Here is a 15,350-nt window from a genome sequence, read left to right on the forward strand (position 1 = left end):
ATATTCAACTTTAAAAAAAATGGATTTGCCAAAGCAATTAACACTTGCTCTTAATTTTAATTGGATCCATCAAATGAATCATCAATTGTATTTTATATTTATTTATTTTTGGATTTTCTTGCAAATTTGACGTCTCTTAAAAAAATTTATTTACTAAAAAAACTCTTTATAGTCAAAAATATAAAGAAAACTAAAAAAATACAATGGCATCGATTCAATTGACGTAGCTACTAAAATTAGGAGCAAGTGCCAATTGCTTTACCCCCTTGTTTTATTTATATATTCGAAAGTTGAGTATATTAAGATTTTAATTGAAAAGATAGTTTGTTTGGTTATTTAGTTGAAAATGGTGGTTATATGTGTAAAAATTTCTAAAGATTTAAGATAGGTTTGATTTGATTTGGTAAAATTGTTTTTTAATTTTTGAAAATTCGAAAATAATAAAATTTGTTTGATAGTATAAAATTAGTTTTAAAATCTATTTTCTATTTAAGAGTTTTAAAAATTAAAAAATTAAAATAGGTTTTAGAGAATTTGAAATTTTTAGTTTTTAATTGTGAAAATTAAGAAAATAAAAAATAAAAAAATGATACACTTTTATTAATGACAAATTAATAATATTTTAAAAATAAGTTTACCAAAAACATATATTATTTTATCATTTTTCTTCAAAACTTTTTTAAAACTAATTTAAAAAAAAAAAATTAAAATCTAAAAACTAAAACTCAACTAGACCTTAGTCAATCTTTCAAACATATTTTAGTACGTCCGTGTAGAGAAACTTACTATGTCTCCTTCATAATAATTTCCCCTATTTATTATTTATTATTCATTATTGCTTTTGATCTTTGTTAAGAAATTGGTTTTGGTCACTGATCATGCTTGTTTGTACCTTGTTTGTCTGTCTACTGTTATTCTTCCTTTGACCTTTCAACTCCTCCAAACGTGTTTTGATTGATGAACATGTTAAAAGGTTATTGTAATAGCTCCTTCTTCAGAAAATCCACTTTACACCTTCTCCCCTCAAACTTCAATACCAGGTTTGATATTCTCTTTCTCTATTTATTCTTCTCTTCTTCTAGCTTATACTCTAATGTTTCTTCTCATTATCGATTAGATTTTGCAAACTTCATCAAGCAGCTGCAAAACTTGACTTTTCCCTCCAGATGACCAGCTCAACACCAGTCAGGTGGTTTTGAATTGTCAAGTTTTACTTCATATATATGAATCCATTCTCTAACTAAATTCGATAATTCAATGTGTTTATGTTTATGTTTTATGTGTATCGTGTTGACAGGGCATCGATTGAGGATGTCCGTAGTTTGCGATTTATCACAGCGGTTAAGACTCCGTATTTACCTCATGGAAGAATTGATCTGGAAGCATATGATAACTTGGTGAATATACAAATTGCGAATGGCGTTGAAGGTATTCTTGTTGCTGGCTCAACTGGTGAAGGGCAGTTAATGACATGGGATGAACAGATAATGCTCATTGCTCATACGGTAAACTGTTTCGGACACAAAGTTAAGGTTATTGGTAATGCGGGAAGCAACTGTACAAAAGAAGCGATTGAGGCTACCGAGCGAGGTTTTGCGGTTGGAATGGATGCCGCTCTTCATATAAACCCTTACTATGGAAAAACCTCAATGAAAGGTTTGCTTGCTCATTATAATAGTTTGCTTTCTATAGGACCTGTCATTGTATACAATGTACCTTCAAGGAGTACTCAAGATATTCCTCCTGATGTGATTGAAGTATTGGCTCAAAACCCTAATTTTGTTGGTGTGAAAGAGTGTGTGGGAAATGAGAGGGTGAAACTGTATACTGATAAAGGGATTGTTGTGTGGGTTGTTGATGGATTGAGCCATGAAGGTAGATGGGATTGTGGTGCTGTTGGAGTTCAATCTGTTGCAAGTAATTTGGTTCCTGGTTTAATGAGGGAACTCATGTTTGAGGGTAAGAATCCTTCATTGAATTCAAAGCTTATGCGTTTGTTTGATTGGCTTTTTATAGAGCCTAGCCCTATTGCTTTGAGTACTGCTCTTGCTCAACTTGGGGTTATCAAGCCTGTTTTTAGGTTGCCATATGTACCTTTAAATGTGGAACAAAGGGAAGGGTTTGTGAATTTGGTGAAGGAAATGGGTAGGGAGAATTTTGTTGGAGAAAAGGATGTTCAAGTTCTTGAGGATGATGACTTTATCATAGTCTCTCGATATTAGCTTAGATTGTCATCTTCCTGCCTTATTTTAAGTTACTTTGTGTATTGGCTTTTATGTTGTGAACACTAAATGCACTATTGTGTTGTGTCTGAAAGGAAACTTTTCATTCATTTCATAGAAGATATATGGCTGAAAAAGCTTCCCTTGTATGCACTTTTCTCCAAATAATAGTGACTATTTTTGTAACAATTTCTATTGTTACTAAGTTTAAACTGTTTTTGGTGTTTGTGATGTTTTCGAGTCGCATTTATGACATTCGTAATGCTTAATAGTTATCCTGAAGATGACAAAATATCCATTAAAAAGTGAATGGCAACAACAGAACCAAGACAACAGGAGTATTTAAAGCTGAGAAACTCGAGTAACTTTTGCCATCGCACAAAATTGTCTCAATTATGTTTGATGTACATTATACTATTTTACCAGATTAAATCTTTGAATCAGAAGAAGATGTGACCAAGTACTAAATTCGGCATGTAAGAATCATCTTTGACTCTAGCTAGTTAGATCTATTGTTTAGGGAAATTGAAACTTCGATTTTACATGAACTGTAGAAACCAGTCTAACCAGCAAGTGGATTAGAATGCATTGTTACACGATTGAGCCTTATCTCTGCAAGTGGTCGATCTTGTGCCCCGATTGGAGTCTGCACAATAAAAAAAGTATATCATTTATTCTTTTCTCAGATGTTTAGTAAGTGTGCATATTGCACGTGAATTCTAAATGAGACATTTAAGTGTATATGGGCATGGCAGCAATAAAATGCACAAATACATCATTGTTGCAAGAATTAGAGACCTTTATTGTGTTGCCAAAACCAAAAACTAGGTTATGTTTGGATTGATGGAAACGAATGGAAAGGGTGAAATAGAATGCAATCATAATAGTATTGATTACATTGATTTTTCAAAATTATACTAAACAGTGTTTTTTTTCTATAAAAATATTTATTCAATGGAATGATAACTCTCTTCCGTTGTGTGTGATCTCATACACTCCTCATTCAATAAATATCTAAACATAGCCTACATGTCTGAGGTTCACTAAAAATTAAATTTTAAAAAATGACATCAGCAGAAGATTAAGATACCTTTTCCATGAGATCAAGAACTTCAAATCCATGAATAACTCTTCCAAACACAGTGTATAGTCCATTCAAATGTGGCTGCTTTGCATAACTTATGAAAAACTGACTTCCGTTTGTATTTGGACCACTGTTGGCCATTGACAGCATTCCCCTTGCATTATGCTGAAACATACAAATGCGCAACCTATTAACTACTACAATAATCAGTTTAAGAAAATGTATGCAATTGCTCGAGAAAAGCACGTCACAAGAAATGTCCCCTTAAGCTTATGCTGGTCCACACCATAAACCAAAAATGATCACAAAAACATACATAACTACTGTAAGATAACTATATTTGAATCACAGAAAATTTGACCTTTGACCAGATAATTAAGTGCTGGAACTTGGAAAGTCATGTTTCATATGATAAAGAGTAGGTACAGCCCATTAGGTTTAACAAAATTGATATATTTTTAAAAATGATAAAATCTCGTAAACTTACAAAGTTAAGAGGAGTAAGAAATAACATTGAGCTAACTAATGCGAATACGAGACTTCTGAGTACTTTTGAAATTTTAGCTTTGGAAAAACTATCATCTATGAAATAGCTTGAAGTAATTTAAAAAGCCATTTTGAATGCAGAGGTGTTTTTCATATGGATTATCTTGATAACAGTAGTTTATCTTAATGCGGTGCTAGCGAAAATGACATCTATCCAATAGCAACTATGTGTGTAGACCCAGATTTCATAGTTCTGATATTGGCATTGATTAAAAAGTATAACAGACTGCCAAAGGTAACACTTCACTAATGGATATGTTCTGTTTTAATTTATTCCAACCATTTTTTCAGTAGAAGCAAATATACTTCGTTAAACCCACATCAACTGCTGTTCATCGCAGGTCAAATAGCGACTTTTTCAAATTCCACTACGCTAGTTACTAGAGTACTAACTATAGCTGCTATTTGACAACATTTTGTATTAAATAGCATACTGTGGAACAATAGTGATGCGTTCAAATTCCTAATACCACAATGCTATAGCCTGTATTTCGCAACACGCCATGGTTCATTTGTTTTTTAAAATGCCCCAAACGTAAAAACCCATACAGTATGTTTTTCCCTGCTCTAACAAGCCTAACAAATACAACCCAAACATAGGCATAATCCCCAAAACCACGGTTTCATAATTCATAGTAACTAACACGAAGAAGAACTCACCTTCAAAGATTCTCTTATCTCATCGTTGAATTTCTTGCCCCATATACTAGTCCCTCCTTTACCGGTACCAGTTGGGTCTCCACCTTGAATCATAAAACCTTTAATATTGCGGTGAAATATAGTCCCATCATAGTAACCACTCGCACACAGCGCTAAAAAGTTCTGGATTTACAAGCATTTACACATGAAAAACGAATCGTTAGTTACATCACCCTTCAACATAGAAGAACCAATGAAAACAACAGAAAAGGGAAAGAACGGCATTCTTTAACTTGAGGTCAAATGCATAAGAGATGGTCCATTAGGTTTAGCTTTTGTAAGAACCAAAAGCAATTCTAGAGTTGTAGAATTGATTTCAGAGTGTTTGGTTCTTCTAAGGTTTAATTGATTCTGCCTCCAAAATTGATTCTTAAGCTAGAATTTCTAACTTTAGAGTTTAAATGTGATTTTTATATTAAAATTTAATGTTCAACTCAATTTTGCATAAAGTTATCCAAACATAAATAATCACTTTACATAAGCACTTTTAATCAGAATCAATTTTACAAAATCAATTAACTTAAACAATTTTCTTCACCGCAGAACCAAACATACACAGTCTAAGTTCACAATCATTATCTTAGTTTAACCAAATATGGTTATCAAATAATTATTTTATATGTTGGCTTCGTGAATCAAAAGACCTATTTTCCAAAACGTGAATCAAATCTTCATCACCATGGTAATAATTGAATTGAAATTGATTTTTCAATGAATTGAATAGTTGAAATAAGAATGAGAAAAGCGGAGAAGTGAAAGAAGTACCTCAGAGGTTTTAGGGACTTCGTCGCAGAAGATTTCGCACTTGATATCACCTAGGTTTGTGTGAAGAGTAACCGACTGAAAACAAAAATGAATGAAAGAGATTAAGTAAAACATGAGAGAAGAGAGTGATAGAATAGAAGAGAAGAGTGTTGGCAGTTACCATTGAATTTGATTGAGAAATTGAGGAACCAAAGGAGTAGTGAGATGTGTGAATGTGAATGTGAAGGTTTCTGCTTGATTCTTCTGGAGAAAAAGATGGAGGGGTTAAGATATTCGGCACTCAACCATTATTTATTTCGGTCCGGGACTTTTGGGGGTATAATGAGAAATTCAGAATGATAAATCTCAAGAAAAAAATTCAAATATTAATTCAAATATTAGTCTTTAAAAATTTTCCTTTTATAAGATGGATGGGGAAGGGGGACAGTTTCTTCAAAATCAAATTGGTCTAATAAAAAATTGTAAATCGAATTAAATTAAATTGAAAATTGTAAAAAGTTATATTTTGTTCAAATATGTTTGGGTTATATTTTAACAAAACTGCATGGATCGGGTTAGTTTACCGATTGTATTTTGCATATTGAATCAAATTGAATCTCAGTGCAATATGTTATAGCTCAATCTTCACTTAACTCACATTAAACTCAAACCTAAATCTATTAGGAATGATTTTCTTCACGGTTTAAGTTTCAATTTCAACATTCTCAAATCTCTTTTAACAATATTGCATTTTCTTTATCATATACATCTCGCATCTTCTTCTCTAATATTTACTCTCTTATATTCTTTGTTTTTCATCTTCTCATTTTTATACTACTGTTCTCTAATCTCTCCCATTTTTTTTTCGTCTTCACTAATCTTTCATCTCCTCTATTTTTTTTTATCATTATAATATTTTTAAAATTGTTTTATGCTATTATTTTATGTTTCTTATTATACTTTTATCTAATCTAATTTTTACATATTAAATAGGAAATTATTGTCCAAATATGATGAATTATGTTGTTATTTGATAATATATGAATGATTAAATACAAAGTTAGAGATACATGGTATAAATTGTTTGTATTAGTATTTCACCATTCTTAAGATTAAATGGCACAATAGCAAGTCTCTTTGTTGCAATGTCTTTTGTATCACCATTTTTTATTTGATCCGATTTTATACAAGTCCTATCATTATGTTCATACTTAAACATCTTATATATCTCTATGATAGTATTTATGGACAAAATGAATAAGAAATCACATTCAAAAATGGTTTAAACAAATTTTTAAAGACCGGTTGGTCTTAGGATTATTCTTCCTCAATAAAAATGTGTTTCAGCGAGCCAAAGAAACATCGTAGTATGGAATCATATGAAGTTAATCAACCAAAGTGGGAAATGTCAAACATAATCCACAAGTGTATAAGATGTTTAAGTATGAATATAATGATAGGACTTATATAAAATTAGATCCAAATAAAAAATGGTGATACAAAAGACATTGCAACAACGAGACTTGTTATTGTGCCATTTAATCCTAAGAATGGTGAAATACCAATATAAGCAATTCATATAACATATGTACCCAAAGCACACAAAAAGTAAGTTTAGACTTATTGATATTGTTCCTTAGTTAATTTCAAGTTAATATATTCTAGCACCAATGGAGACCTAAACGGTCACAAACTTCAATTCATCGAGTACTTGTCAAAAAGGATATCTCGGAAAAAAAATATTTTTCTTGTTAAGGTCATTCTTATAGTGGTATAACACCACACGAGCATGCAAAAAACATATATATATATTGACACATATTTTCATTGAATAAGTTGACATTGCCTCGAATCTTTTCGACTCAATATAAGAACAAATTCATCTTGTTTTAGATGAATATAACATGGTAGTGCTAATTTTAAGATGGGAAGGAAATTGTATGGGTAGTGGTCGGAATTTCACAAACATGGAGACGGCGTGGGAATTTTGTACCACAACATAATCACGGTGGTAAATGGGTGTATACAAAGGAGGAAAATGAAGGTCTGATAAAATTCGTAACAATTAAAAGTTATGAAGTAAAGGAGGATTTGATGTTTGGAAATTGAAAAAGAGAAGGAATAAAAATGTATACAATGATAATGATGAAGATGTGAAAGATATCCAAAATTAGGGATAATTGATTTTTTTGGGATAATGTATTTTTGTTTGATCTAGAGTCATTAATCCTAGTTGGTAGGCCAATCAGCATCCAATCATAGTTTAGTCATCAAACATTCATAAAAGATGTATAAATTTTTTGCAAATAGAGAGAATGATGTGAATCATTAATACCTTAGTTGTTTCTAACTTGATCAACTTGTCATATGACTTCAACAACCCGTGATAGTGTAAGACAATATAAATATAAAAGCATCATTGAGACTCAAGTATCTCACTTCTTCACTTCTTGTACAATGTCGGACATTGCATATGCCATAAGATTGTTATGCATTTATTAGTAGACCTAGTATATAGCATTCACACTTTATTAAGAGAGCATGAAATAGCTTTAAAGGACCATGAAGTCAGTCCAATGATGCTAATTGGAATATGTTATCGGTGATTCCAAAGTGGCTACCAATTATATTTTTAGGATAGTTAGAGGAGTAGTTCCTTGGAAGTCTAAGAAATTGAAGATTCTTGTTCAATCAACTATGAAATCATAAATAATAGCACTTGCAACCACTAGTGTAGAAGTAAGGTGGTTGAGATGCTTACTAGCGAAGATTCTTTCTATGAAAAAAATTGATGTTTATTGTCTTGATCCACTATGATAGTAACTCGGCTATTGCAAAAATTGAGAATCGTAATTATAACAGTAAGAGACGAAAAATATGTCATAAGCACATCATCGTTAGAGAATTCCTCTCTAAGGGAGATGTTATAGTGGATCATGTACGTACTGATGAAAACTTAGTTGACTTTTGACAAAAAGATTAGCTAGAGAAAATTCCAAAATACACCTAAGATGATGGGACTATTATCAATAGATCAATAAATCACTAATAATGATAATCCAACCTAAAAGACTGGAGATCTAGAAATTCATGTTCAATGGGTAAAAAGTTGTGAAGTGATATGAAAATGGATGTGTCAGTGTGCATGATTCATGAAGCAGTTCGAGGTTGAGGTGAAAGAAAATTTTAATGAGAACTATACTCGATATGTAGTGGAATGTCTAATTATATGAATACTCTTGATATACTCATCTTTCAGAATGTGGAAGTGAGACCGCTTCCATGAAATCTCATACATGAATTTCTAGAGCATTCGTTGAACCGTGATAGACATGCATAGTCATAATAACACAGGCTTTTTGAAAATACACCTAAAAATAGTTGTATTATGGTTAGATGTTAGAGATATAGTTCAAGACTATGATCACTTTTGTTAAATTTGAATTTTACTCGCTATGTTGAGGTTCAAATCTGTCGACATCTCAGCTAATATACTGCTTTATAGAAGCATTTGATCTGAAATCTTCTTTTAAATTTAAGTGAGCGAGTATTGAAAAATTACTGCGACAACATTTATGTTATAACATCCCCAAAAATATACAAATTTTACAAATTGAGAGCGGTATCAATAATTAATACCACATGCGGTTCTGCTGGTTGGCTCAAGTCAGTCCTAAGCTTAGGCTTATGGCTAGGCTTTATATTAATCTTATTGACATGCTGGTTGGCTCAAGTCAGTCCTAAGCTTAGGCTTATGGCTAGGCTTTATATTAATCTTATTGATATGCTGGTTGGCTCAAGTCAGTCCTAAGCTTAGGCTTACGGCTAGGCTTTGTATTAATCTTACTAACATGACGTATATTTATTGTTTCATAGTTGATAAGCTTAGGCTTACGGCTAGGCTTTGTATTAATCTTACTAACATGACGTATATTTATTGTTTCATAGTTGATAGTCTATTGCACAATTTTAAACATTATCACGAAACATCTTGATTAAAAAGAAAAATCTTACATGCAACTTAGTCATTAATTTCTTAGGTGATAAATTGATTTTCAAAACTTTTTAAAATTCAAAAACGTGTCCTAGTATGGTATTTAAGTAATTTTTAATTCATACCTACATTAGAACTTTGTTAATATATTTGATTATGATGTCACTTTGTGTATGCAAAATAAAAACAATTGAGAATTCAAATTGAGGTTAGAAAATAAGTTGGAAGTATAAAATAAAGTACATGTTACAATTATTCCTATGGGTGACTACTTTTTCAGCCTATGAACTATTGATCAAATATGCAATTCATTATCCAATAATAACATTAATTATACATGAAAAGAAAAAGAGGGGAGATACCATAAATAACACCACTCTCTCTATTGAGCTAGGTTTGCACTTTTTGTCCAACAAAGAAATATATCGATTTTTTCAATGACAAATTAATATATTAATATAATATCGAAATAAAGATTCCAACAAAGTATGTATGAGATCAGAAAGTATAGTACTAAACTCAACTCACAAATACAAAGACAAAAACACCCAAAAAGCTAAAAAAAACATGACAAAACAACACTCTAGAGTAAACCCAAAAAACTAAAAATCTTGAACCACTATCAACATATTAGAGACTCCCAATAGAAGAATCAAGACCACCAACCAATCTCAAAACAAAGACAAAGCTCTCAATCCGCTGTTGGTTAAGGCAGAGGAAAGAATTTTAAAGTCAATCAGAGAGAACTTTTGCTCAAGTTTCTACAAGGTCTCATAACAAGCATAAAAAGTGGTTGAGCATTGATGCACCCTTCCAAACATAAAGGAAAAAGAAAACGTGAAACAATTAGATAAGATTCAAATTACATGCAGTTATTAACTCATGAACTGCATTCGGTGTATGCATATTAACACCTCAAATAAACAAAGGCACTCAATACTTACAGACATTACATAGGAACTGGAAATATGCTGGAAGCTTTCATTAGGAGACATGTTCAAATTGTAATCAGTACTCTAGTATTAAAATACATATAATTTTACCTTTAAAAATAACGATAGTAACACTCTTATAATTATTACTAACAAATAACACCAAATCATCAGCTTGTTTCCATTTTTCACAACCCGTTCATTAGCCAAAGCTTTAAGATTAAAATAGTCGATCTTAATGGCATTGAGCCTGACTTCTTATTACTTAGCTCACTTCATTGTCAAATATTGGCCATGACGGATTGCAGTGGCGGAGTTTTTGACAACTGTTATGGCGGATTGTGAAGGATGGCGACTAAAAATGTCTTTCTGTGATTCGCCAGATAACACTGGTTCACTTACATGGTGACTCTGATAATTAGCCATGGCTTTCTTACCCTTTTGATCTAGCTACTGTGCTATGCTTTTCGATTCCAATAACTGAATGTCCATGGCTAATGACCAGTACCTGTACCATCACACAGCATATTGAAAGTTTTAAAGTTAAAACCCAAATAAATGTTTCAGATTAACATAAACTGGTTGGAAAAATATTCTGCTGACTTTGCATTGTCACCCCAGTAAAACTGATCATCAAAGGATGAATATAACATATATTGAATGACCTCCCTAAAAATAAGCATTACCGTCCAGTGTCCCATTCCTATTTTTCCTCTCCGCAGAAGATAACGAAATGCCAAACACGTAAAGTTACTGCTTTACTCATGCATTTATTCTTAAAAACCAAGCCAATATAAACTCTGGATCCTCGCAACTTTTTGCCTCCCTAACAAATATCAACCTTAGAGATAAATTACTATTAAAATTTGAGTCGGGTCTAACTCAACCATACAATATGAGTATGTAAGGTGAGGGGCGCTCTATGTGGCCCAACAAAAGGGGACTCAACAAACCTAAAATAACCTGTTATGCAATATCAGAATTTGGATTAGACGTTAATCTTACAAAACCGACTTGTTTGCCCCAAACCTAAAGAAATCAACCATGAACCCAAACAAACAACAAAAATACATTTAAAAATTGCTTGATTGCTGAATGATTCAAAGCAGAAACACAGACAAAATACCTGAATGGAATGATTCAAAGCAGATAGATAGACCAGATTCAGCAATAATGAAGACAGGAAATCAAAAAGACAAAACGGAGAAATACCTAAATGATTCAAAGCGGATAGATAGATCAGATTCAGCAATAATGAAGACGGGAAATAAATAAATAAAAAAACAGAAAGTAGAAATACCTGAATCAAAGGAAGCTATTGATTCTCAAACATCTGTGGTGATGAAACAAACTCACAAATCCAAATACCCTGTGTGAACAGGAGAGGATAGAGAGTGGGAAAAAAAGTTAGGGTTTACAACTATGAACTGAATAGAAAAATTGTAACTTTGGTAGTTGAATTAAATGAGAGTACTACATAGTAAAATCTTTATTTTTCTTCCAGAAACTCCTCAATTGAGAAACTCCAAAATGCAAAAGATAAAACTCCCAAACTTGGTATAGAATTTAGAGTTTAACACAAGCATCGTCACAGTACTGGATACAATTTTTTGTAATGAGAATGTAAGCATTTCCTCTGCACTCAGCAGCAAGTTATTCTATCACACCCTATTTCACCAACTCCCTTATCCGTTTTCCAATTAAAATTGTCTTTGTAAATCTAAACCCTTCACATCTCTCATGTTCCCCTTCAAATATCCCCGTTGATGAATTCTCGTGTGCCCCATAAGCATAATCAAGACCATAGACTGAAAAACAAAAATAAAAAATAAAAAATATATAAAATTCCACGAACTCATAACAAATCAACCATGAACAAACAAACAAACAACAAGAAAACATTTAAAATTATTGGATTACCAAATGATTCAAAGCAGAAAGACAAACAAAAGACCTGAATGGAGTGATTCAAAAAGCCGGAACAAAGAAATACCTGAATCAAACCAAACTATTAACAAATATATGTGCTGATGGAAAAATATGCAACTCGAGAGAGAAAAAGACCGGTCAGAGAGTGGGGAAAGAAGTTGGGGTTTACAACTTTGAGCTAAATTGCAAAGTTGCAATTTTGGTAGTTGAATGAAGTGAAGCTACACAACCATAATAACCCCCTCAATTTGGGGGAAACTCCAAAATGTAAAAGATAAGGGCTTTGAAGGAACTCTTTCAACAAAGTACCCATCCTCTTTCCCATACTCTCTTTTGAATGAGCACACATTAGTTTCTTTTTGAACGAGCACGATCAAGTAAGCTATCCATGACTCATCAGTTCAAACTCTCGAGACCAATCACCTTCCTCCACTCTACTCTGTTTGGAAAATATTATTTGCAATCCCAAAAACTCTGCCATTCTACAAATAGTCTCAGACTCTGGGTGTGACTTATCCCCAGATGAGAAACCATGCAAATGCAAGGAATCAACGTTAGCAACATCCACCCAACTAAATCCCACTTCCTTCTTTACTCCCCTCCCTCTCATCCCTTTTCGCACTTCAGCAACTTTGTCCCACTTTCCTTTCTCAGCATACAAGTTTGCCATTAACACATAAGGACCTGAACTTGCAGGGTCCTTTAGTATCAAACTATCAGCAACCCTCTCTGCCATCTCCACATTCCCATGTAATCTACAAGACCCAAGCAAGCTTTGCAACACTGAGAGTCCAGGTCCTCCTGGAATCTGATGCATCAACTCTTCTGCCTCATCTAGCCGTCCCACACGGCCCAACATGTCCACCATAACTGAATAATGCTCAGGGGATGGTTCAAGTGAATGTTTTAACACCATTGAGTCAAATATTCTATGGCCTACATCAACCATTCCCTTTCTACAACATGCTGCCAAAACAGAAAGGAAAGTGATGGAGTCAGGACTGCTTCCTTCCCTTTCCATTTCCTTAAATAAACTCATTACTGACTCATAATCTCCATGGCGGGCATAGGCAGATATCATCCCTGTCCAAGAAAACTGGGTTTTTTCGCGTGTCTCATCGAATACTCTTTGAGACTCGCTAATGCTTCCGCGTTTACCATACATATCAAGCAGAGCCCCTGCAACAAATGGGTCAGTGTTTAACCCAAGTTTGATCAAGTGAGAATGACATCGTTGCCCGTGTTTCAAAGAAATATCCTCAGCTGCGGCAATGGCATTTAACACACTACCAAATGTGTATTGGTTGGGCATAATCTCCTTTATTGCAGACAAAAAAGTAAGGAAAGTTTCTTTACACAAGCCATTTTGAGCATACCCTGAAATTAATGCATTCCATGATATTGTTCCTTGATAGTTAAGCTCCTCAAAAATCTTCTTTGATTCTTGAGTGGATTCAAACTTGGCATACATGGTAATAAGGCTATTGGAGACATTTTGTTCTGATGAAAAACAGCTTTTTATGCATAACCCATGAACCATTAGACCTTCTATCACCATATTCCTGGTTGTTATACCATGCAATAATCCTATAAACGTAACATCATTTGGATACACATCATCAACTCTCATAGCATTAAAGTGAGACACCACATTCTCTTCATCAATAGAAATCATTGTCGTCCAAGACACTACATTTCGATTACTCATGGCCTGAAAAACTGCCTTAGCATCATTAAGAACCTTACACTTTGAATAAGTCGAAATCAAAACATTGCAAACTGCAACGTGTGTTCCATAACCTAATTTTTTAGCCAAACCATGAATCTGCTTTCCTAACTCCAAGTTTCTAATATAACCACAAGCAGAAACCGTACCCGTGAACGAAACATGGTCAAGCAACATACCTTGTCTCACCATGTTGACAAACAACAAAACCGCTTCCAACCCATAACATTCTCCCTCTTGAGCATACCCAGAAAGCATCGCATTCCAAGAAACCAAATCTCTTATAGGCATTTCATCAAACACTCTCCCAGCCCCATCTAATTCCCCCCACCTTGAATACATTGTCACAAGTGCATTCCCAATAAAAACTTCACAGCCAAATCCACATTTAACCACAAGAGAATGCAACTGCAACCCAAATAAAAAACCATGATCATCCTGATTCCTATCCCAACAAAACGAAAGCGCAGTAGTATATGTCACAGGATCAAAAACTATCCCATTTAAATGTATAAAACACGCAAAATTCAAAGCTTCAACACTCTTCTCAAACCCAGAAAGAATAGTATTCCAAGAAACAATATCTGGATAACTCAAATTCTCGAAAACACGCAAAGCACATTCGAATTTCCCAGCTTTGCAGTACATCTTCATGAGCGAGTTCGACACAGTAACACGGGAAACAAACCCGGTAGATACCGCGAGTCCATGAATTTGGGAACCCAAATTAAACTCTCCCCGACAAGCCTTAAATGACAGTGCAAATGTTACCTCATCGACATTTTGAAGAAAATGAAATTGAGAATGTTTCTTGAATATGGAAAGAGCTTGAAAGGGGAGGTTGTTGTGCAAGAGGTTAAGCATGGAGCGGTTAACTGAAGAAGGATTTGGGTGGGGAATATTGTCGAACAGGTTCTGTTCATGTTGTTTGAGTGAGTGGAATAGTTTAGAACAAGTTTTGAATGATCGTTGTAACTGTGTTTCGTGGACATTGAGGGTTTTGGAAGTTAGTACTAGTGAGTATAACATAACATGAGAAACAATGATTCTTCTGGAAAAATTGGTTTGCAGTCGCACTCTATTTATTTGGGTCAAGGGGAACTTAATTTTTTTTTGTACAAATGAATTTTTTATTATTATATATTTCAGTTTTTAAAATAATAATAATAATAAAAAATAAATAGTTTATTATAAAAAATTAATATTTTATTTGCTAAAATTTTATGAGATTGTTTTTCCATCCTAAGACTTGCTCTCATACTTAGTGAAAAATCAAAACTATCTTTAAAATTTTGAAAACGAAAATGTATCTTCGTATAACTTACTTAGATTCATGATGAACGCGTTTTTAATCAAAAATGCGTTCCTCCTTTCTCATTTCATTTTACTCTCGCAAATTCTCAAACCCACTCAACTCACTTCCAAGTTTCTAATCTCAATATCCAACAATCAAATAACTCAACATCAAAATCAC

General features: G+C 33.2%; 3 protein-coding genes across 8 annotated transcripts; 1 reads left to right on the forward strand and 2 right to left on the reverse strand.

Moving 5' to 3' along the window:
- Positions 1 to 750: 750 nt before the first annotated feature.
- On the forward strand, positions 751 to 2,434 carry LOC127075789 (4-hydroxy-tetrahydrodipicolinate synthase, chloroplastic). Its single transcript, XM_051017257.1, has 3 exons — positions 751 to 1,040; positions 1,118 to 1,189; positions 1,298 to 2,434. Exons 1-3 carry the CDS (start codon positions 958 to 960, stop codon positions 2,220 to 2,222), a joined length of 1,080 nt encoding a protein of 359 aa, XP_050873214.1. The 5' UTR covers positions 751 to 957; the 3' UTR covers positions 2,223 to 2,434.
- A 127-nt stretch (positions 2,435 to 2,561) lies between these two features.
- LOC127075790 (peptidyl-prolyl cis-trans isomerase CYP18-1) lies at positions 2,562 to 5,686 on the reverse strand. The gene is made up of 5 exons (XM_051017259.1): positions 5,477 to 5,686; positions 5,317 to 5,391; positions 4,513 to 4,674; positions 3,313 to 3,471; positions 2,562 to 2,868 (listed from the first exon to the last, which is right to left on the reverse strand). Exons 1-5 carry the CDS (start codon positions 5,477 to 5,479, stop codon positions 2,785 to 2,787), a joined length of 483 nt encoding a protein of 160 aa, XP_050873216.1. The 5' UTR covers positions 5,480 to 5,686; the 3' UTR covers positions 2,562 to 2,784.
- Positions 5,687 to 10,245: 4,559 nt separating this feature from the next.
- On the reverse strand, positions 10,246 to 14,972 carry LOC127075791 (pentatricopeptide repeat-containing protein At4g32430, mitochondrial). 6 transcript variants are annotated; one of them, XM_051017263.1, is made up of 4 exons: positions 12,215 to 14,972; positions 11,699 to 12,029; positions 11,522 to 11,590; positions 10,246 to 10,729 (listed from the first exon to the last, which is right to left on the reverse strand). In XM_051017263.1, exon 1 carries the CDS (start codon positions 14,903 to 14,905, stop codon positions 12,533 to 12,535), a length of 2,373 nt encoding a protein of 790 aa, XP_050873220.1. In that variant the 5' UTR covers positions 14,906 to 14,972; the 3' UTR covers positions 10,246 to 10,729; positions 11,522 to 11,590; positions 11,699 to 12,029; positions 12,215 to 12,532. The 6 variants fall into 6 exon arrangements, with proteins under 6 accessions (XP_050873220.1, XP_050873219.1, XP_050873218.1 ...); XM_051017262.1 differs by having other exon boundaries at positions 10,246 to 11,433; XM_051017261.1 differs by adding an exon at positions 11,348 to 11,433 and having other exon boundaries at positions 11,522 to 12,029.
- Between the last annotated feature and the right edge of the window lie 378 nt (positions 14,973 to 15,350).

The sequence above is a fragment of the Lathyrus oleraceus genome, chromosome 4, assembly GCF_024323335.1.
Source record: "Lathyrus oleraceus cultivar Zhongwan6 chromosome 4, CAAS_Psat_ZW6_1.0, whole genome shotgun sequence".
NCBI lineage: Eukaryota > Viridiplantae > Streptophyta > Magnoliopsida > Fabales > Fabaceae > Lathyrus > Lathyrus oleraceus.

Excerpts from the sequence above, each read along its gene's own strand:
- LOC127075789 (XM_051017257.1), top strand. The coding sequence starts at position 958 with ATGAACATGTTAAAAGGTTATTGTAATAGCTCCTTCTTCAGAAAATCC. Across the intron at positions 1,041-1,117 it reads CCCTCAAACTTCAATACCAG|ATTTTGCAAACTTCATCAAG; the intron begins GTTTGATATTCT and ends ATTATCGATTAG. Across the intron at positions 1,190-1,297 it reads ACCAGCTCAACACCAGTCAG|GGCATCGATTGAGGATGTCC; the intron begins GTGGTTTTGAAT and ends TCGTGTTGACAG.
- LOC127075790 (XM_051017259.1), bottom strand. Across the intron at positions 4,675-5,316 it reads AAGTCCCTAAAACCTCTGAG|AACTTTTTAGCGCTGTGTGC; the intron begins GTACTTCTTTCA and ends TTGTAAATCCAG. Across the intron at positions 3,472-4,512 it reads AGATAAGAGAATCTTTGAAG|CATAATGCAAGGGGAATGCT; the intron begins GTGAGTTCTTCT and ends TGTATGTTTCAG.
- LOC127075791 (XM_051017263.1), bottom strand. The coding sequence starts at position 14,905 with ATGTTATACTCACTAGTACTAACTTCCAAAACCCTCAATGTCCACGAA.